General features: G+C 50.9%; 11 protein-coding genes across 11 annotated transcripts; 5 read left to right on the forward strand and 6 right to left on the reverse strand.

Annotated features, from left to right (window-relative positions):
• Positions 1-441: 441 nt before the first annotated feature.
• Positions 442-720, forward strand: N7496_006163 (uncharacterized protein; the record flags this gene model as incomplete). The annotated part of the gene is made up of 1 exon (XM_056699092.1): positions 442-720. One exon carries the CDS (start codon positions 442-444, stop codon positions 718-720), a length of 279 nt encoding a protein of 92 aa, XP_056554505.1.
• Positions 721-1512: 792 nt separating this feature from the next.
• N7496_006164 (UbiD family decarboxylase) lies at positions 1513-3015 on the reverse strand (the record flags this gene model as incomplete). The annotated part of the gene is made up of 1 exon (XM_056699093.1): positions 1513-3015. One exon carries the CDS (start codon positions 3013-3015, stop codon positions 1513-1515), a length of 1503 nt encoding a protein of 500 aa, XP_056554506.1.
• A 557-nt stretch (positions 3016-3572) lies between these two features.
• On the forward strand, positions 3573-4314 carry N7496_006165 (flavin reductase family protein; the record flags this gene model as incomplete). The annotated part of the gene is made up of 2 exons (XM_056699094.1): positions 3573-3626; positions 3670-4314. 2 exons carry the CDS (start codon positions 3573-3575, stop codon positions 4312-4314), a joined length of 699 nt encoding a protein of 232 aa, XP_056554507.1.
• Positions 4315-5546: 1232 nt separating this feature from the next.
• Positions 5547-7698, forward strand: N7496_006166 (uncharacterized protein; the record flags this gene model as incomplete). Its single annotated transcript, XM_056699095.1, has 6 exons — positions 5547-5841; positions 5905-6036; positions 6096-6318; positions 6379-6747; positions 6800-6960; positions 7019-7698. The coding sequence occupies 6 exons, from the start codon at positions 5547-5549 to the stop codon at positions 7696-7698; spliced, it is 1860 nt and encodes a 619-aa protein (XP_056554508.1).
• Positions 7699-7884: 186 nt separating this feature from the next.
• Positions 7885-8804, reverse strand: N7496_006167 (uncharacterized protein; the record flags this gene model as incomplete). Its single annotated transcript, XM_056699096.1, has 2 exons — positions 7885-8613; positions 8697-8804. 2 exons carry the CDS (start codon positions 8802-8804, stop codon positions 7885-7887), a joined length of 837 nt encoding a protein of 278 aa, XP_056554509.1.
• A 736-nt stretch (positions 8805-9540) lies between these two features.
• Positions 9541-11046, reverse strand: N7496_006168 (flavin-containing monooxygenase; the record flags this gene model as incomplete). Its single annotated transcript, XM_056699097.1, has 1 exon — positions 9541-11046. The coding sequence occupies one exon, from the start codon at positions 11044-11046 to the stop codon at positions 9541-9543; it is 1506 nt and encodes a 501-aa protein (XP_056554510.1).
• Positions 11047-12266: 1220 nt separating this feature from the next.
• Positions 12267-13428, forward strand: N7496_006169 (lipase/thioesterase family protein; the record flags this gene model as incomplete). Its single annotated transcript, XM_056699098.1, has 2 exons — positions 12267-12612; positions 12701-13428. 2 exons carry the CDS (start codon positions 12267-12269, stop codon positions 13426-13428), a joined length of 1074 nt encoding a protein of 357 aa, XP_056554511.1.
• Positions 13429-13957: 529 nt separating this feature from the next.
• Positions 13958-14956, reverse strand: N7496_006170 (SDR family oxidoreductase; the record flags this gene model as incomplete). The annotated part of the gene is made up of 1 exon (XM_056699099.1): positions 13958-14956. The coding sequence occupies one exon, from the start codon at positions 14954-14956 to the stop codon at positions 13958-13960; it is 999 nt and encodes a 332-aa protein (XP_056554512.1).
• A 1046-nt stretch (positions 14957-16002) lies between these two features.
• Positions 16003-17912, forward strand: N7496_006171 (cytochrome P450; the record flags this gene model as incomplete). Its single annotated transcript, XM_056699100.1, has 4 exons — positions 16003-16206; positions 16338-16783; positions 16852-17236; positions 17298-17912. 4 exons carry the CDS (start codon positions 16003-16005, stop codon positions 17910-17912), a joined length of 1650 nt encoding a protein of 549 aa, XP_056554513.1.
• A 327-nt stretch (positions 17913-18239) lies between these two features.
• Positions 18240-19439, reverse strand: N7496_006172 (uncharacterized protein; the record flags this gene model as incomplete). The annotated part of the gene is made up of 1 exon (XM_056699101.1): positions 18240-19439. One exon carries the CDS (start codon positions 19437-19439, stop codon positions 18240-18242), a length of 1200 nt encoding a protein of 399 aa, XP_056554514.1.
• Positions 19440-20796: 1357 nt separating this feature from the next.
• Positions 20797-21249, reverse strand: N7496_006173 (uncharacterized protein; the record flags this gene model as incomplete). Its single annotated transcript, XM_056699102.1, has 1 exon — positions 20797-21249. The coding sequence occupies one exon, from the start codon at positions 21247-21249 to the stop codon at positions 20797-20799; it is 453 nt and encodes a 150-aa protein (XP_056554515.1).
• Between the last annotated feature and the right edge of the window lie 25 nt (positions 21250-21274).

Consider the following 21274-nt stretch of genomic DNA (forward strand, 5'->3'; position numbering starts at 1 on the left):
GACGTTTTTTCATAAAGGGAAATTCGAAAAATGACACACTTCCGTTTCGTCTTTCCGAAATGTGCTTATCGTACTGGGTTCTACTGTTCCCGAACCGGTGTGTACCAAACTTCTTTGGGGAACTCGTAGTAATAGAATACTAGTGCTCTACAGATTGGGAAGCGGATCATATAATTCGCAATAGTAATTATTTAAACCCAAGTTTAGTTCCTTTCACTTCCAGAATTAGTTTAGCTTCCATTCTGGGAATAGTAGCTACTACTGAGTTCCATTTTGGGAGCCGACGGATGTCTCCCAAAGTCCAAGTCAACTGCATCCGCTGGACGATTCTCATTTTCCTTAACCATCTCAAAGGACTGGATTTCTCAAACTTCCTTCCCAAATCACTCTTTACACACTCCTATCAATTCCTTACTCCACTCTGTCTCACATCCATTCACCATGTGTTCCCTCTCGTCCAGCGTGGAATGGATTCTGGAAAACCTCGGCGCCAGAAATGCCCTCCAGTCTTACAGATGGCCCCTGAGAACCCAAGAAGAAGAAATTGCCCTTTCCGATATAGTATTGACAGAGTACAAACTGAGCAAACTTGCGCAAGGGGAGAAAGTTATCCAAGAGAATATGCGAAATCTACAAAACCGAACCGACCCCGAGAAAGAAACCACAAGCTTAGAGCCACTGCTAAACGAGGAACTCCACGGCATCGACCAGAAATATTAGACCTATCTGAGAAGATGGTGGCAATTCCGAATGACCCTCGAGGGGCCTGTTTCCAGGGGACTTGAGCTACACCGGTCCAATCCCAAGTGGTATATGCACCCGGCACTCATCGAAATGTGTGCGGGACAGGGAGGATGTTGCAGTCGAGATTGTGGATGCTGTGCTCTGCGTGCTTCTGACTTTTAGAGAGAACATAGTGCTGGTCATTGCGCGACGTCGTGTGGATGTTGCCGCAAGGCAAGGGGGTTTGATTTGACTTCAGACCAAAAGGAGGAGTTATATGTCAAGGACAAGGGGTATAAATTGTCTCTTTTGAAGGCTTTTACGTTCGGGCTGGGCGGCTCGACAAAGGGCGAGTCTTTTAATTTTACTAAACGGGAAGGGGCAGAGGCGTACGAATTGGTGTAGAGCGTGAGCGCTGGTGGTGATTTGTAGACTGTGTTCATGTGTGATTGCGTTCTTGTGTCAGCTATGGTTACCCGTCTTGTCCTCTTTATAGTATTTCTACACGTCCTTCCAGAGGTCTTTTGAAACGTCTCCCTGAACACTTTTAGAGTTGTCTTTTGAGCTATCTTTTGGATTATCATTAACAAAACTTGTCTGAAATCCAGTCGGGGAGTAGATCACCATGCAACCTTTGAGGGATAATGATGCAAAGAATGAAACAGAGGCTATTTTAATGAGCCATAATCTGTAGTGCGAGCAACAAGAACCTTATTGGACTATCTGCAAACTTCGGTAATTAACATGGAGCAAAAATCAAACCTCTCTATCTATCTAATCAATAGCAATTTACTCCTCCCGGAAACCCATCTTAGTCCAGTTATCAAGAACCTTCTTCTTAAGATCTTCCGGGAACGAATTCTCAAAATCAGCCGCTTCCCAATCCCGCCCAGTAGTATACTCCGTCGGCATCAAAGCATCCGAAACGACCTTGCCACCCATCGTCGGCGATCCATTTCCATGCGACATGTAGGGTACGAGCGGGAAACCGCGCACATCCTCAAAGAAGGTCTCATCAAGGTTGGGCCGGCACCGCGTCGAGAAAGCCCACATGACATCCTTGCCATTATACACGTCAATGTCATCGCCAGCCAGGACAAGTCGGTGAATAGTGTAACCGGCCTTGTGGTTGAAAACGACGTCACCAACGCGCTTGCGGAACTCAGCAGAGGTAGTCTTCATCTCGCGGAGACGGGCAGTATCAATGCGAAGGGCAGCCCAGGTTACTTGGGACTCGAAGGGAGCGAAAGCGTCGGTGACGGGGAGACCGTTTAGTTGGCAGACTTTGCGGATTTCGGCCGCGGCGAGAGAGCCGATCATCGTGTGTGTCTCGTCGGTTAGACGACCGCATGATGACATGGGGAGAATGGGGTCGTTGCGGTATGTGATTCGGTTGACCTTGTACTTAGGCCACAGGTGGGTATCGCCAGGGAAGACGTAGCCGTGCATTTCGCCGAAGGGACCCTCGGGACCCTTTTCGGTGATGGAGAGGGTACCTTCGAGAACGATCTCGGAGTTGGCGGGGACGTAGAGGTTGTTGGTGTCGCACTTGACGAGTTCCAGGGCGGAACCGGTCATGGCGCCGACGTAGCCGGCTTCAGTAACGCCGTCGGGGATGGGCATGCTAGACGCCATGATGGCAGCGGGGGGAACGCCAAAGGCCAGGGCCCAGGGGACGTCCTTGCCTTCCTTCTTCCACATCTGGTGGATCTGCCAGATGTGCTGAGGCTCGATGACCAGTCCGGTGAGGTGCTTCTCATCAGAGACCATGGCACGAGCAATAGACCAGTTGGTCCATGATCCATCGGGAGACTGGACGACGTGCATGCCGTAGGTCTGGATATACTTGCCGCCATCAGCCTGGTGGATCAGAGGGGCAGGCAGCTTGGTCAAATCGATCTCGCTTTCTACCATGACGTTTTCCTTGCAAGGACCGGTGGACACAATCTGTGGCGGGATGGGGGGCATTTCACTGGCAGACAGCATCTTGTCGAGGATTTCCTTCATAGAGGCGGTTGGAGGGAGGGCCAGATGGCGAGCCAGACGGCCATAACGGTCCTTGGAGGATTTTCGTAGAGATCCCGGGGCACCCAGAATGCGGAAGAGGCCCTTTTGAGTGCCAATAACATTGTTGAACAGCGGGGCCTTGTCGTCGGTCTCACAGACCAGTCGAGTAATGGCCGCAGCCTCGAGATTGGGGTCAACCGGGGTGTTGATCTCGACAAGGTCATCGTCGGCTTTGAGGGCTTCCACAAAGGCGCGGAAGCAGAGGTGTGGCTCGTTGTTGGTCATTGTGAAAGTATTGAGAGGTTCGGTGAGATATAGTAAGACTGTGACTTCGATGTATAGATCGATATGGATGGATGAAGCTCTGGAGACACACCAACACGCAGGTTATATATCCCCTGTAAGTATTCGGTACGGCAAGCTCGGATCGGTCGGAGATCCATTGCAGATCCTATAATTGGATCCCAATAGGCCAATTTGCCCATTTCAAAACTCGGTATGCCGCAAAACTCGGAAATCCTTTTGCTTTGGTGCCACCTGCTCCGAGGTCCCGAGCCGCCGAGCCTCCGAGGTATACCGAAGGTGGCCATTTTTGATGCCTTGTCGCCTTGTCCTGGGCAATGTATCAAGGTAGGAATTCGGCATCGGATCTCGGAAGTCTCGTACTGTTCAAAACAGGTCAAGATGATTGCTCGCCCTATTAGTGATCAGCCCGCAACTAGCGACTCCAAGTATCTCAGAAGGCGCTCGGCAAGTCGTTCGGCTGCGGGGTTGTTCAATAAATAGAGGGGCAGATCCCCTCAACTGAGTGAGAACAGAAAGATAGATCGTTCCCCTGCATCATGTTCTACCAGCCAGGCATCACCGAGCACAATCTACCCCATGACCCATTCAAGGTAACAATTACCATCAATGATCATCGACGGAAGTCACTGACAGTCGCAGGCATGCGTGGTCCCTCGACCCATCGGATGGATCTCCACGCAGAACAAACAAGGCCAAGCCAATCTGGCCCCATACTCGCAATTCAATAACCTGACTTTTGACCCGCCATACGTGATGTTCTCATCAAACCAAACGGTCAATGGCTCGCGCAAGGACACCGTCATCAATGCCGAAGAGACTGGCAAGTTTGTCTGGAATCTGGCAACCTGGGACCTACGAGAGGCGGTCAATATCTCCGCTGAGCAAGTGCCGTACGGAGTGGACGAATTCGAGCGGGCCAAGGTGACCAAGGAGCCCGCCACACTGATGGATGTCCCGATGGTGCAGGAGTCACCCGTCAAGTTCGAGTGCGAGTATCATTCCACCGTTCGCTTGCCCGGCAACCCGCCCATGGGTACCGTGGACGTTGTGATCGGCCGGGTGATCGCCGTGCATATCAAGGACGAAGTGTTGACAGATGGCATCCTGGACATTCAAAAGACCAAGCCGATTGCACGTTGTGGATATTACCAGTACACCGTTGTCGAGAAGACATTCGATATGGTCATCCCAGGCATGTCGGAGGATGTACTGTATGGGTTAGAGGGAAATGCGAAGCGTAATCGAGAGGCCGAATCGCGGAATAATCTGGAACAATGATCGAATATCACATCACGAATCGGAATGTGAGACTGTCAGCTTTTAGTCTGAGAGTCTGCAGGGTCCAGTCGCCACGAGGCTTAGGATATTCATGGATATTGGATTAAGGGGGTTGTGGTTCGTCGGTCGAGGATTCCGAGGTCCAGAGTCTCTCTGTTGGGGTAGTTGCTGACAGCTGACACGCCGAGACTGCGAGGAAGTCAGTCACGAGGACAAAGTATGGAACCTTTTTGTATATATCGACATCAAAGATACGCATTATTCTCCCCATTAGCCACTCATTTACAAACTTCCTATCAGCAGTCACTCCACACTAGGATTTAGCATTGGAAACCTTAGCACACCCTGCATGAGTGCATGGTCAAGTTCTCCACGATAGACCTGCCATTTGCAGGCCCATCTACCTTTCGTTGCCGATGATGGCCACTCACAGCTCTGCCCGCTTCGTTTATCACCGACTTTCCCACTCGTAGTCGGCGTATCAGCAAAGCCAAGACATGAGGTTGCAGTGTAACCTACCACCAGACCATGCCAAGGGGGGTTGCCAAGCGCAGGGATATCAACACTCGGACCGCCAAGACCACGGCGTCCATTGGATAACGCCAGTCTTGGCAGCAGTTTAGCTTCTGCGGAGATTCGACCAGAACAACCAGAGGGCTGGGCGAAGGCGAGCCTATGAGACCCTGTAGCCTATCAGGCTGCCCCTCCTTCAATTTATGGCGCTATCTCGCGTGCTGGCGTAGACGGGCTGGGCGCCCCAACCGGGGGGCGACTCGGGCTCTCAGACATTGGAGGGTTTGGTTATTGGAAATTTGGGTAATAGGTAATTGAACAAGAGATAGCTCAACCTTCCCAGCCATCCAAGCCATCCAAGCCATGGCACAGATCTCGTTGTGCCGTTAGTTTCCCACCTTCTGGCCCGGCTATCGACGGTTCTCCGTGACATCTGGATCTGGCATTCCCGTTTCTAGTCAATGCGCCGGCGGGAACCTGAGATATCAGAGCCACGAGGGGATAAGAAATGCCAATTAACTTCATCCGCGGCTGAGAGCGACCTTCCTGAATGGGAAACCTCTGGTGCCCCCCTCCCTTGTCTCAGTGCCTCTTCTACTTCTCTTGACTAGTCTAGCAGGCGCGGCACATTTAAAATATAACCCACCTCTCCCCATCTTTCCCGCTTCTTCTTTCTCGTCGATCATCTCTTTTGTTTATTCGCCCTCTGCTTATCCATTATGAATGCGTCCGACCCTATCGAGGTCGCTGAGGTGTCCAAGTCCAAGGCATTGCAGCACGATGTCGACGTGAGCGAGAAGCGTCAGGATCCTAGCCAGGATCTCACTATCGAGCCTGCTCCGGTTACCCAAAGCCCCGCCGAGGGTGAAGATGAGACGCTTCACAAGGTGTATCCCAGTGAGGAGGACCTGCGGACTTTGCGCCGTGTCTCGGGACATCTTCACTGGACTATCTTTACCGTCGCATTCGTAGAGCTGTGCGAGCGTTTCTCGTACTATGGAACTACAGCAGTGTGTGAGTAAACCGGAGGCATCGCAGTGTTGTTATTACCTGATGCAGTACTGACTCGCGTTTTAGTCGTCAACTTCATTCAGCGCCCTCTCCCCGCAAACTCGACGACCGGTGCTCTTGCAGCCGGTGCTGATTTCAATAACGACGTACCTGGAGCTCTGGGCATGGGACAGCGTGCATCGACTGGTCTGACATTGTGTGAGTAAGCCGCAGAGAAACAGGGATCATGGGTTGTAAACGCTGACATCGAGACACAGTCAATCAATTCTGGTCCTACGTTATGCCCTTGGCTGGTGCCTATGTCGCTGATCAATACTGGGGTCGATTCCGCACCATCTTTGCATCCATCGCGTGTGCCCTCGTGGGTCACGTTATTCTAATTGTGTCTGCGATTCCCTCTGTCATCGCCAAGCCTGGCGGTTCGATTGCTTGTTTCTCAATCGGTCTGATCATTATGGGCGTTGGAACTGGTGGTTTTAAGTGAGTATATTTCCCCCTGGGAACTACTAGCGTCGGCACAAAACTAATGAAGCACTACAGGTCTAATATTTCCCCACTGATTGCGGAGCAATACCGAGAGGAGAAGCCAATTATCAAGGTCCTGAAGAATGGAGAGCGCGTGATCGTTGATCCTGCTGCGACAGTAGCCCGCATCTATCTGTACTTCTACCTGATGGTCAACGTTGGCTCTCTGGTGGGCCAGCTTGCCATGGTGTATGCCGAGCGATACGTTGGATTCTGGCTGTCTTACCTTCTCCCTACGATCATGTTCTGCCTTTGCCCTACAGTTCTGTACTTCTGCCGGAGCAAGTATCACTTGGTCCCTCCCACGGGCTCGACTTATGGCCAGGCCTTCCGTCTGTGGTCTTTGGCGATGAAGGGCCGTTGGTCACTCAACCCCGTCAATATGTAAGTTGTGATTTATATGATCGATTGGTGGATGCATACTCATACTATATAGGTTCAAAAAGACCTCTCCTGAGCACCAGCAGTGGGACCACGTCAAGCCCAGCACCCTGGGCTCTAGCAAGCCCCAGTGGATGACTTTCGATGATGCTTGGGTAGACGAAGTTCGTCGTGGACTCAAGGCTTGCCAGGTGTTCCTGTGGTATCCTCTCTACTGTAAGTTCAAACCCGTTGAACAACTTCTTGCTTTTACATTCGCTAATCGATCTATTAGGGCTGGCATACAACCAGATGCTTAACAACCTCACCTCCCAGGCCGCGACCATGGAGCTCAACGGTGTTCCCAACGATGTCATTAACAACTTCAACCCCTTCGCCCTGATCATCTTCATCCCCATCTTTGACCGCCTCGTTTACCCCGGTCTCCGCCGCATGGGATTCAACTTCACCCCACTGAAGCGTATCACTGCTGGTTTCGCCGTCGCAGGCTCCGGCATGATCGTCGCCACCGTCACCCAATACTACATCTACAAGCTCGGACCCTGCGGCAAAGACGCCAACCGCTGTCTCGAGGAGGAAGGCAAACACAGCCCGATCTCCGTCTGGGTGCAAGTCCTGACTTACGTTCTGGGTGGTATCTCCGAGATTCTCGCATCCGTGACCTCGCTCGAGTACGCCTACACCAAGGCCCCCCGCAACATGCGTTCGCTCGTGCAGGCCGTGGCTCTGTTCATGAATGCCATCTCTGCTGCTATCGGACAGGCGCTGGTGGGCCTTTCTGCGGATCCGCTGCTTGTGTGGAATTATGCTATTGTGGCTATTTTGGCGTTTGTGGGCTGTGTGGGCTTCTGGTTGACAAACTACAAGTTGGATCAGGAGGAGGATAAGCTTAATATGTTGCCTCAGAGTCAATATGAGGGTCGTGGGGAGAAGACGGATGTGGAGGCCAAGTGAGGGTGAATACGAGTTGATGTGTGATGGTTTATGATGATGGGTATGCTATGCTGCACTGTGGACTGCTATGCATGTAGTTTTCAACAGTCTCAGTGTGCTCAAAGGCAAAAAGATAGGCAAATATGACTATGCTTGCGTGTATTGGTGTACAGTAAGATAATATACATAGTCTTAAGCACAGAGTTCTTACTCTTCCTCCTCTTCTTCCTCTTTATCCTGAACATCCTCATCTTCCACGTACTCCTCCTCATTCTCATCCTCATCTTGATCATTTTCTCCGCCCGTTTCCTCGTTGTCCTTCTCTCCATCCTCCTCCTGCTTGGATTTACCACCCTTTCCATTTTCCTTCTGTTTCTTGTTCGAACCACTCAACTGCTTCGCAGTACGCTTTGTTCCGGTACTTTTCTTCTCATCACCATCTCCCTCATCAGTGCCATAATCAGACTGACCATCCTCCTCCTTGCTAGCACTTCGGGTCTTGGGACCTTTCTTCTCATCCTTCTTCTCCTGGTTCTTCCTACCCTTTGCACCTTTCTTCTCCTCAGCATTTTCACCATCCTCATCTTCCTCTCCATCCTGCTCACCCTCCTTCTTCCCACCACTAACCTCCTTCCTCACCTCCTTAGCCTTCCTAGTATTCCCAACAACCTGCTTCCCCTCCTTAGACCCCTCAACCTTCTTCTCCTCCGTCTCCTCCTTCTCCCCCTCACTCATCTCCTCCCACGCCTTCTTCGGCAAATACCGTTTACGCGTGCCATTCTCATCGTCTTGTCGCGCAGTACCAGATCCCTCCTTCGTTTGCCATTCCTCGTTCGTCCAGTTGTCGAGGTGTTTTTGGGATTCGGATTGCCCGTTTTCTTTTGAGGTTGTGTAGTCTCCACCGCGCTTTTTGTATTCGGAGGCCATCATTTGGGCCTGTGTGCTATTAGTGGGTTGATTTTACAGATAGTTGTGGGATAAGGGAGAGGGAGATTTAAATGGGAAGGGCTGTGGCGTACCTTCCGTGCAGACCATTGTCCTGGTTTTCCGCCCTTGTCGCTGTTGTGGATTTCTTCTTTGATTTCGTCGCGCAGTTTGGGGTCGGTGTATTTGTCTTTTGGTGCCATTGTGATGGGACGGATTGAGTGGGTGATAGGTTATTGGTGAAGAATTGGATATGGTGCGGTAGTTGCTCTGTGAATAAGATCTGGATCCCGTAGCATAGGACTATGCTTTTATATCTACCCAGTGCCCGTGTAATTTCATTCGTTATGTAATAATTTCTATCGAGAATCCTGTATCTAGGATCTATTCTGATGGCATTTCCATGCTAGTTATCTGTAACTGGGTGACATCATTCCCTAACCATCCCATATCCATCCCTGTCCCGGCGTCCCGGAATGCGGCCGGGCCTGGATCGGGTCGTTCCTGGGGAAATCCAGTTTCGCCGCAACTTAATCGATCGTGGGAGATGGTGGCGCCGTCAGAATTATGGGGCTCAGTCGGCGGATAGTATTAGTTTCTGGTTTTTCGATAAGCTTGATCTGCGATCGGGTTATTCGAGAATCCAATCGTGTGGGATATGACGCGACGATGTAGATTTGTTAGTTCCGCCAATCAGGAGTCAGAGTTAGATCTAGACACTAGAAGGAATGGAAGAAATGAGACATATAGTTTGCTATATACGTAAGCAAGGAAACACGCTCGAGTCTACAAGACGGGCAGAACCCAGCGATGATGTAACCAATAAAGATGATGTAATATATAACAAATCGAAAAATAAAGACATCACAAATATATACCCAGGTATCATGATAATCAACACAAATCAAACAAATCCATCAAACGCTCGCAGTCATAAACCTACGACAACTTCGGACGCAAACGCAAATTCGGCCCCGCCACAAACTCCATCCCCTCATTAATATCTCCCTTCAACGCAAACTTGATATCCTTCTGATAATGATCCCTTGGCTGCCAGGGCCCCTTATCACCAGCGCGCGGCAGCACGCGCTGCGCAAGAGTCACGTACGTCGAGCTGAGATTCAACAGCGGACGTTCCTGGATATTCTTCGCGTCGGCAGGCTTCAGGCGCGGCGTCGCGGCGATCAATTTGCGCTGGTCGAGGGTCTTCATTAGACGCGTGACGAATTGAGCGGTTGCGTCGGAGCCGAGGGTCCAAGAGGCATTGGTGTATCCGATGATGAATGACGCGTTGGGGAGATCCTGCAGCATGACTCCGTTCCACATGTACTTCGCGCCGGGGTCGTATTTCTCCCCGTTCACGGAGAGTTGGGCGCCACCCGCGAGTTGGAGCTGCAGACCTGTTGCGGTGACGATGATATCGGCGTCCAGGGTCTCGCCGCTGTTCAGCGTGATACCCTTGGGGGTAACGGTCTTGATAGTGTCCGTGCGCACGTCGGCCTTGCCTGCGCGCAGACTCTTGAAGAAATCCCCATCTGGGCAGACGCACAGTCGCTGGTCCCAGGGGTTATACCTAGGGGCGAAGTGGGGGTCGTAGGGGATGTGTTTGGGGAGTTGGCGGCTGACGTTTTTCTTGAGGATCCATTTGGAGAAAGTGGGGAATTTCTGGCAGAAGAGGAAGAAAATACGGGTTGTGACGATCCAGACTGCGCGTTGGATGCGCTGATATGCGGCTGAGGGGAGGATGTAGGAGAGCCAGTGGTTGGCGGAGCGGTTGGGGAGGGAGAGGATGTAAGTTGGGCTGCGCTGGAGCATTGTGACGCGGGCGGCTTTGTCGGCCAGATTGGGGAGGAGAGTGATGGCCGTGGCGCCGGAGCCGATGATCACGATCTTCTTGCCCGCGTAGTCTAGATCTTCGGGCCAGAATTGTGGGTGGATGATTTGGCCCTTGAAGGCGTCTAGCCCGGGGATCTTGGCTTGGAGGGGCTGCTTGTAGTTGTAGTAGCCCGTGCCGAAGATCACGAATCGCGCGGTGTACTTCTTCTCCTTGCCGTCGGCGTCGACCGACAGGTTCCAGACATGCTCCTCATTTGACCAGTCGGCGCTGGTGAGCTTGTGCTTGTAGAGGATGTTCTTGTCGATGCCGAATTTGCGCGCGGTGTCGCCAATGTAGGTCTTGATCGCAGAGCCCTCAGCGATAGGGTTGCTGCGATTCCAGGGGTTGAAGGCGAAGCCGAATGTGAAGAGGTCCGAGTCGGATCGGATACCGGGGTACTTGAACAGGTCCCAAGTGCCGCCGTGGTCATGGCGAGCCTCGAGAACGGCATAGCTGAAGCCAGGGAGCTGGTCTTGAACGCGATAGGCAGCGTTAATACCGGAGATGCCTGCGCCGACGATGATCACGTCGAAACGGTGCTCCGACTGTCCGTTGGCGTGGCCGTTCATGATGGCGCGGATAAGGAGGAGGTGGTGGTGGTGGTGGTAGAGGAGGGATAGGGTGGAAAGAAGTGAAGGAGATCAAGGACGATCACCATGATACTTAAAAAGAAGATTGAAGATGATGGCGCAACAAATAATGATTTAAGAGTGGTTCACATGCCTCGGTTTCACGGTGATCAGGGATCGGCGGTGGATCGATCGACTCGCGATGGTTGCCTCTGGATGCAGACAACGGTGTGCGGAGGAATATTGACAGAGCTCGGAGGATTAATACCAAAACTGGATTGAGAAGGGACCTGAGAAATAATTAAAATAAAAAAAGACGAAAAGTCCGAACTTCTCCAGTCCCGAAAGTCTGGAGCTCACGTCCGTGCGGGCTCCACGCATTTTAGCGGATCTAAAGAACCTGGAGATGATGACATGCGACAGCTCGAATTGACAATCTACAGTTTTAAGTATACAGTCTACAGGATGTTATAACCATGAGCTAACTGTATATTGTATCTCCTAGTTGTACTTAATATGAACGAACTGGTTACACAGATCTACTAAGATCGATAGTCCAGTCTACTTCAAGACTCAACTATAGAGCCATAGAACAGCATACAAGACTAGATCTTTCCGACAGCGATAACGGTCGCATATGTATCGCATGTCCTAGACACCTAGAATCTCCTCAATCTCCATCATCCATTCCCCTCGTTTACACTTGCCCATATGCAGCCGAGGACCCTCATTCTCCACTTCACAAATAACCAGAACCACACCACCTCGGTCTCAACAAGTGCACCATATTCATGTTCATGTTCTCGAAAGTCCGTTCCCTGGACCCAAAGGTAAGCCTCTCCCAAAGAGAAATACCATTGGACCTCACAGCGATCTTTTCCCCATTCAGATAGCATTGCGAGATCGACCAAGGGCTCCGAGGCTCGTGGGGGGAAGAGCGGATGGTTAGTTCCTGAATTGGCGTAGCGCCTCCTTTTTTTCCTTTCCCCACAGGCACGCCGTCGCCGACTAACGCGTTCCGACTGGAGAACCGAACCCACGGGGACCAGCTTGACGAAATTTGGGGCCTTTATCAGGCGGGAGTCGCCAATATGGAGTCTAGCATCCAGTGTCCCAGTGCTGCCCTGCATATCGCATACTCGGTCCTGGTACAGCGGCACACTCTCGCACTCTCTCGTTGACACCTTGAACAAGGGATTGAATTGCCTCCTGGATTGATCATGTCCCTCGCAAAGACCAAGCTCTCGCTCGCCGAGAAGCTAGACTTTCTCCCCGCATTGGCGACTATCTTCGTCGCGGCAACGTATTCGCTTCTCACGGGTCTCTGGCGTACCGAGCGTCAAGCCAAGTCGTTGCTGCTGCACTTTGGCTATGCCATTTTCCGCCAGGCGACTGCGCGTCTGTCGCCGGCGCAGATGCAGGCTATCCTCCCTCCCAGCAACAAGATCTATGAGCGATACGTGAAGAAGGTCGGCGTGCAGCCTCAGTCCGTGGACTTGGGACACGGCGCGCTGGGCCACTGGGTTGGTGATCGCGATGCGACAAACGTGCTCATCTGGTTCCACGGTAAGCAAAAGCACCTCCAATCCACGGCCATGCTGCAATTGACCTCTGGATCAAACCTGACTAACATGCTCTCCTTCTTCCCTTCTAGGCGGCGGCTTCGGTCTCCCCGCAAACATGGGCTACTTCAAATTCTACGCCCAAGTCATCGCCGACCTCCAACGCGCCGGCAAATCCGTCGCCGTCTTCAGTCTCACCTACACCCTCGCCCCGGAAGCAACCTACCCAACCCAACTGCGCCAAGCCGTCTCTGCAGTCCGCTACATTCTCTCCAATTCCAACCGCGACCCATCCACGATCTTCTTAGGCGGCGACTCCGCCGGCGGAAACCTAGTCTGCGGCGTGCTCTCCCACGCAGCACACCCACACCCGGAAATCGAGCCTCTCGCCCTGGGTAACCACAAATTCGGCGGCGCGGCGATGATCGCGCCCTGGACGTTGCTGGATACCGAGTTCCCCGGACAAGATATTTATCACGGTGGTGATTTGATTACCACGGCCGTGGCGGCGCCGTGGAGCACGGCGTATTTGGGCGGTGCGACGAGGGATTATTATACGGATCTGTCGCATGCGCCGACGGAGTGGTTTAAAACGTTCCCCGTGAATAGGGTGTTGATTACGGGCGGTGGGAACGAGATTTTGTTGCCGATTATTCGTGATTTTGCGGAGAAGATTCAGGCGGGATTCCCGGACGTTGAACTCTTTGTTGGATATCGTGAGTGTCATGTTGCTCCTATTTATAATTTGGAGTTGGGGAGTACCGAGGAGACGGAGCAGGGGAAGAAGGTTAAGTCTTGGTTGAGGGAGTTGGCGAAGTGAGGAGGGGAGAGGTTGTTGATATTGTGTTGTTTTCTCTCGGAGGAATTTCTGTATATAGGTTAAGGTTATTATACTTGGAGGGGTTTGATGATATTCGAGGGGCAGAGCCCTGGATTGATGAAAAACGTTATGTGATTGTACGACTTTGAGTAATTTGCTGCATGCTGTACTACATGATCTTAGTCTAGTCTATATGAAAAGCGAAAAAGACTTGGTGTGACCCAATTCCCCCCCCGAGAATGGGACTGTGTTACCAGTTCATGTTCCGAGGTAAATCTGACTCTAATGTGTTGAAATGGATGCCAACCTCTTTATCTTGTAACCATATCTCAGATTTCATATGAAACAAGCCTAGGTGACTTACAGATAATACATACTCAGTTATCCCGTATCTGGTATCAAAATCCATATATCATATTTGCACAAGTAGCTCAAGTAAATAACAAGTAACATCCCTCCGAATCCCTGGTAGGGGTATATACACACATCCAAATCAAATCCTAACCATCCTACTTATACTCGCATCTCCCTACAAACCCTCCTTCTTCTGCACCTCCCTCAACTTCCGCAACGACCCCGACGCAATCGACCTAACACCCTCCTGCATCCAAGTCGGCATAGCCCTCACCAAACTAGCCGCAGACTGGCTAGGCGGCAAAATAACCTGCCCACTATTCTGCGACAGAATCTGCTTCACAATCGCCCCAGCAACAAACTCCACCGTCATAATGGGCTGGCGGAAATGCGACTCGTGATCCGTCAACAACTTGATCATCGGCGTGCGCACCCACATCGGGTGAACAACGGAGGTCCGCACACCCGGCGCATTATACCAAGACTTGAGTTCCTGGCGCAGCGATTCGTGGAAGGCCAGCGCGCTAGCCTTGGAGCAGCAGTAATCTGCCATTTCTCCGAGAGCCACGAACGAGGCCATTGAGGCGATTGTCACCACGTGCCCGTGGTTTTCGCGGATCATGGCCGGCAGGAATTCTTTTACCATGAGGAAGTGCGAGATGGTGTTTACTTCGAAGGTTTGTCTGATTTTGGACTCGGGTTCGTCGAGGATGGTCCCGTCGTGGCCGACGCCGGCGTTGTTCACGAGGACGGTTGGGTCGCCGTGTTTATCGCGGATGGTCTTTGCCACTTCAGCGATGTTCGCGGAGGAGGTTATGTCCGCTTTGTAGAAGGTGACGTTTGTCGGGAGGGTGAATGTTGGAGAGGTGATGTCCAGGATGATTACTCGGACGCCTGTTTTGGAGAGGTCTTCCATGACTTGTTTGCCGATGCCACTGCATCCGCCTGTGAGGAGGATGAGTTCGCGGGATGGGTTCCAGCGTGGACTGCTGGTCCAGTTGTTGAGGGTCCATTGGGAGAGGGACTTGTTGATGCTGCGGAGGAGGCCGAGGGCGAGGACTACGCCTAGGGCCTTTTGGGTGAGTGGGTTGCGTAGGTAGGCTTGGGCGGGTTCGGGGACATGCGCGAGGGCAGTCTGGGAGTATTGTTGGAGGAGGTCGAGATAGGCCGCCATGGTGGTGGTAGTGGTAGTGGTAGAGGTAGGAGGTGAAGAATTGGAGAGGAGGAGGGTGAAGGTGAAAGAATGAAAGAGCTACGAGAATCTACGTCGATCGGGTCTTTTTATGAATTCCCCAGGTACGAATAGTGTGGTTACTCAAGTGGACTACTTTCGTACCGCCGGAGACTAAATTCCTCAAGGGCCGCGACCATCACTTCCCCACCAGCCGAGGCTTTTTTTTTGTAGAATAGGGGATCGACATGAATCCGCAAGGATAGTAAATTAGGATTTGACTAGGACGAAAGCGGGTTAGTACAGACTAACTGGAATCAGCGAGCAATGCGAATCCACAATTCTTCTTTCACATGCACGTTTCCCTTAGTTCCTGCTTCCCCGCAGGTTCTTGCTTCACAGTATGTACTAATGTAGTCATACTCAAGACTGTGAAGTCGGTTCAAGTATCCGATTGTCTCATATCCCCACACATGGAACATCTCTGACGTCGGAACAATCCTACCGGATCTGGTTAGATCTGGGGACCCCGATCTTAGGGTTAACGTATGTACCGTACGCATGAGATCACAACCCTCCGATTTCACAAGCTGCTCGGCTCCATGAATCCCCCACACTTGGAGAATCGCATGATAATGGACTACTCTGGCGATCCATGACTATCATTATCATTTGATACTACTTGACCACTTCCCATAGGCAGCCAAAATCCAATCATGAGCTCATTCTCACCGTTATCATCCCCACGCGATAGCCATTCGCATACGCACAATACCGAGGTCGACCCCCAACCGAACTGGGGTGCCTCGCCGATCGGTGGAGTCCACATGGAGACGCACCCTGACTGTTATTGCGGTAGTTCATTACTATTAATTGGTTTGCACTGGGGCTATCTTTGAAAGTGGAATCTTTTCTCCCCCCAGACTTTTTCCCTTCTTCAATCCTCCGACAATCAGATAGAAAATCGTCGGTGGTTTTATTCCTATTCTTGTCATACCCTCCGATCGAGAGATTTCTTCGTCTATTCTGGCATTGAGTAACCTGCAGATATGGCGGCCGGGGATAGTCTTCCGGCCCTGTTGGCCTTTACCCTTGTCGAGGCGTACTTACTTCAGCGCACCGTCTTTGCAGATGAGACGTTCCGCACCGTCGTGCTGGGTGCGGTTGCCGTCAATGTCTTGCTCAAGGGTGTCTATAGCTTGGTCATTTGGCCGTTCTTCTTGAACCCACTGCGTCATTTACCCAAGGTCTCGGTATGTACTGTACTACCCGACAACCCTAATCAATCTACTCTACTGTCAACTATCCCAATTTAATCCCATATCCCTGCCTATCGCCTATCTAAATCCCATCTCCAAAAGTCCACAAACTAACATGTCTCCAGGGTCCAATGAGCCACTCGAAAATAATCTTCGACTCCCCACGGGGTCGCATGCCCCTCTACTGGATGAAAACAATCCCCAATGAAGGCCTCATCCACCTCCGCGACATGATAGGCCAAAGCTACCTCATAGCTACAAACCACCAAGCCCTCCTCGACATCATGAGCACAAATACCTACGATTTCGAAAAGCCCTGGCGAGCGCGTAACTTCCTCGCGAGGATCTTGGGCTTTGGGTTGATTCTTTCTGAGGGCGCGGCTCATAAGAAGCAGCGGAAGGCGTTGACTCCTGCGTTTAATATTAAGAATATTCGCGCTATGTATTCGTTGATGTGGGATAAGACGAATCAGTTGCTTGTTGAGATGGAGAAGGAGTTGACGGGGAATCCCATGGAGGGGACTAGTCCTGAGGAGGGGGTGGGGAAGTTGGAGATGGGTGTTTGGGGGAGGTATGTACAGCCATTCGTTCCTGGTCATTTCTCTTGCCTTGTAAATGCTCATGCTAACGTGGTTTTAGTCGCCTCACTCTGGATATAATCGGTCCTGCCGCGATGGGCCGTGATTTCCGCTCTTTGCAGAACAGTGATAACCCCGTCGCTGAGAGTTTCTTGCGCATCTTGGAGCCAACTACCGAGAAGATGGCCTTCCTGGCTATGAACTTTACCTTACCACAATGGATCGCCCAACGTGTGCCCTGGCGCTTGAACCAGGTCATCGCCAACGAGACCGGCTTCCTGCGAAATCTCTGCAACGACATCGTTCGAGAGAAGCGCGAGATGCTAGCTGCATCCAGGGCTTCAGCAAAGGATCTCGAAGCTGATATTCTCGGCACGATGATGTTGGGCGGAGACTTTAGCGATACCGAGCTAGTGGATCAAATGTTAACCTTCCTAGCCGCAGGAGTAAGTCCTACCTCTTGATATCTGCCCTCCTCTATAGATCCATATCCTAACATCATTCCAGCACGAAACCACCGCCGCAGCCCTAACATGGGCCTGCTACCTCCTAACCCTTCACCCAGAAATCCAAACGCGCCTACGCACCGAAATCCGTACAAAGATCCCCTCCGCAACCCACCCAATAACCCACGCCGACCTCGAATCCCTCCCCCTCCTAAACGGCGTCTGCCAAGAAGTTCTCCGCCTCTACCCAACCGTCCCCGCCACAATCCGCGAATCCATCCGCGACACGACCGTCGCCGGCAAACACGTTCCCCGGGGGACCCGCATCATCCTCTGTCCCTACGCCATCAACCGCGCGCCAATCTTCTGGGGCGAGAATGGGGACGAATTCGCCCCCGAGCGCTGGATTGATACTGATAAAGCGGGAAATCAGGTTCCGAATAATAATGGGGGTGCTTCGACGAATTTTGCGCAGATTACGTTCTTGCATGGGCAGAGGGCGTGTATTGGGAAAGACTTTGCGAGGGCGGAGTTGAGGTGTGCTGTTGCGGGGGTTGTGGGGAGGTTTGCGTTTGAGATGCAGGATCCTAAGCAGGAGATTCATATTGCCGGGGCGGTTACGACGAAGCCGGTTGAGGGGATGAATTTAAAGATGTGGAGGGTTGAGGGGTGGTAGGGGATGCTTGGGTTTGGGCGTTTGGTATGGATATGACTTGGGTATGATTTTATGTCCTTACGAAGTGAGTGTGATAGTGTACATATTCCCTTGTTTTGTTGATGTATATATGGTCATGTCTATTCGCAATTAAACTATCTTTGTAGTAAAGAGTCGTGTTCAGGGCTATCTATAGAGAATGGGCAAAGATCTCGTGCAAATGGAAGTTTCCTCCTGTGGTGGTAAGAGTTTTTGATTTCATTGGCGGGAGAACATGAGTTTGATAGTGGCAGTAGACACAGGAGCACATGGAGCTGTCCTTCCTCTTTCACATATCCGTCGCTATCATCAAGATTCGATTTCTTCCACGGGAGGTCGAATTAACAAAGACACCCGGTTCGGCAAGACCCAATCTTCCGCTTTCAATTCCACGCCAAGTTTCCTTGACTCTAGAACATGCTCCTGATCATACGGATCGCGCTCCAAAAGGAAGGATGCCATGCGAGAATACCAACATCCTTGCAGGAAATCCATTATGGGAAGGCCGAGTTCATCGAATTTTGCCTCAAATTCGGTCACAAGCATTTCGAGGTCTTCCAGCCCTAGTCTCTCTTCATCGAGAATTTCCTCCACTTCTTGCCTGTCTCTGTCTTGAAGCTTAAGATAATACCAGGGCCCGACTGATTCCTCGACGCAACAGACATGTCGCAAGCCTAATGCATCAAATGTGAGGAACCTGATGACCGCCCGATACACTTCAAGGTTGTCTCCGGTCAATGGCAAGGAGAAGGTCACCATTTCACGGAACCAGAATCCAGGATCCTCGACATTAATTTTACCCCGTTCTGATGAAAGGAATTGAATAGCTTGGCGCAGTAACAAAGATATGGCGCTGCACCAGCTGGGAGAACATGCGCAGAGACATCCATCTCCTGCAAGAGGAGTAATAACCACCAAGCTCCAAAAATTTGCGATCATATCCTTGTAATTTTTCCATTCTGCCAGGAGACCTTTGGGAGGAGCAATCCAATCTTGAATGGAATTTTCAAAGGAGCGAATGATCCCATGGGTAAGGTGATGGCCAACAGTTGAACTAGTCCCCGGTACAAGTCGTTCTGTATCCGCATGTTTTGAGATCAACCAGAGCACCTGCTCCATTAATCGCTGGCCACGTAGTTCCCCCATACTATAGCTGAACAGGCTTCCATGAGCCATCAACGGCAAGGCCCCGCTTATGTCCGGGTCATTGACTCCTCTGAATCCAAAGTCGTAGAGTTTTTGCATTGTTTTTGCAGAAAAGAATTCACAATGATATACGGAGTCCCGCCGATAAATGTGGGGGGTTTGCAGTGATGGATCGACAGCGATACCGTGCTCTGAAAGCTTTGCGTAGACTTGTGTAGTTCTAACGTCGAATATGACGGTGTTCTTAGAATTTTTGTCCTGGTCGATTAGCGTAGGGCACTCGTCTGGTTGCAAATAAAGTTTAGCCAATTCCCACAGACCTTGGAGTCGTGTGATGAGCTCCCTAATCAAGAGGTCTCTCATGTTGTCGCCATTCTCGACTTCATTGCAATTTTCAATATGATGGAAGCTGAACTTGCATCCAGCCTTAAGCAGAAGCTTTACTGAGTCATATATGTTCTTAGACCTGGTGTCCTGGACGAAATTGATCTCATAAGCATGCGCATCCGCACCTGCTTGCAATAGTATCTGTATCCCTCTTGGCCAACCAAATGCCAAATCAAGCAAGGAACAGTTGCCGATTCTTTCGTTTACCAAAGAGGGCTTCGACGCAATGGCTGCTCTGAGATCATGCTCTGACTCGAGTATTATGGCCTTTGAGATTTCTGGCACGGTAACGTCTTATGGGAACTTAGTATTGAACCGCACTGCTGGAGTAGAATATTCGAAATAAGTGAGAGCTTACTATCATGATCTTGGTTAACTAAATATCGAAGGAGTTCTCCCTCGGCTAAAGACAATGGTGGTCGAATGATATAGCCGTAGAAATCAATCAAGCGGGACCCAATGTCGTACCATCCTGCCAATAGGCTGACCGAAGTCAGGCTCGCCGAGACGACCCAGGTGTAATAATAGTTGGATGTACCTGGGCTCGACCCGCAATCAATCAAAAACCGAAACAAAGTTTTCCATTCACGAAAAGTATTCACGTTCAGCAAAAGAACCATATACTATTCTGATCAGCAATGCCTTTAAATCTCAAATGGGGTCACCTACGTCCAGCATTGAGAAGGAGTCCCCCTCCCCAGAATATGCAAATATATCAGAAGGTGTTGCCTCGCCTCTATCGAATATCTCTTGCAGTTGTATGATAGTTGCGGAAACGAGCTCCTGGAAATTACCTGGCTTTCTCTCGTTTTTACTATGGGCAAATGAAATTAATAGGTCCAGCACGTGGCTGGAATTTGCATCCCGTAGGGGCCTCAAATGTAAAGACGGGACGATTGAAATACCCGCTGTGCCCCTTGACACCGATAGTGTGAAATTTATCGCAAGCCTCAGTATGCGGGTGCTGTGAGAGTAAGTCTTTATTTTATTCCTGCCCTGCCACTTGACGTTTGCCTGTGGGCGGGGCCGGTAAAGCGCGCTAATTGGGGTGGAATCTGGGTGTATAAGTGACGACCCTATAAGTGACGACTTTGAAGCGGCTGCAATCCCATTGTCATGGGCCGAGCCTCGATTCTGTGGGCTAATCGGTGGCATCAGTTGCTTTTGGATAACTTGGATGCTCGTATTCTGAAATTCATCAATCAAAACCGTTCACATTCCCCTATAAATGGTTGATCGTACCACGTCATGTATGTTTCGAGTAGTTGCCTGCTGTATATTCAGCAAAGTTTGTATCGAGAGTCTAATAAATGCTAAGATTAGGCCAATGAACTCATGAATAAGGGTCACAGTGGACTGACGCGTGCAGAATTGTGTGTAAACTCAGCTGTAAGCTATCAAGGTCACTGGACATCTCACGCAAGCTATTCTTGCGGAAAGGGTATGTCGCCTTTTTGAACTGGGCTCGAATAGCAGCAGTTTCGCCAGATGCTCGCGATGCAAATTGTTTTGTCGCATTCTTGAGCCTCGTAATCACTCGCTCAATATGTTGCAGCTTGTCTTCGATGTCGGCAGCAGTCGTAACGTCAGTCTCTTGGGAATTTGCTAGAAGTCCTCGTAGAACCTCTAGAGGAATGCGAAGCCCGTCGGCTTTTTGAGAAAAGTTTCGAATGTCTTCATCGAAGCCCTTCCATGCTTGGCAGTAAGAGACGATTTCGCCGCAGACTTGGAGGCCGAGTGACACAACGCCTACGGCGGTGCCTGTCAAGGATATGGGATCGGACATGATTGTTAGGTTAGATGAGAAAGTT

Source organism: Penicillium cataractarum, assembly GCF_028827025.1.
Source record: "Penicillium cataractarum strain IBT 29864 chromosome Unknown utg000005l, whole genome shotgun sequence".
Taxonomy (NCBI): Eukaryota; Fungi; Ascomycota; class Eurotiomycetes; order Eurotiales; family Aspergillaceae; genus Penicillium; species Penicillium cataractarum.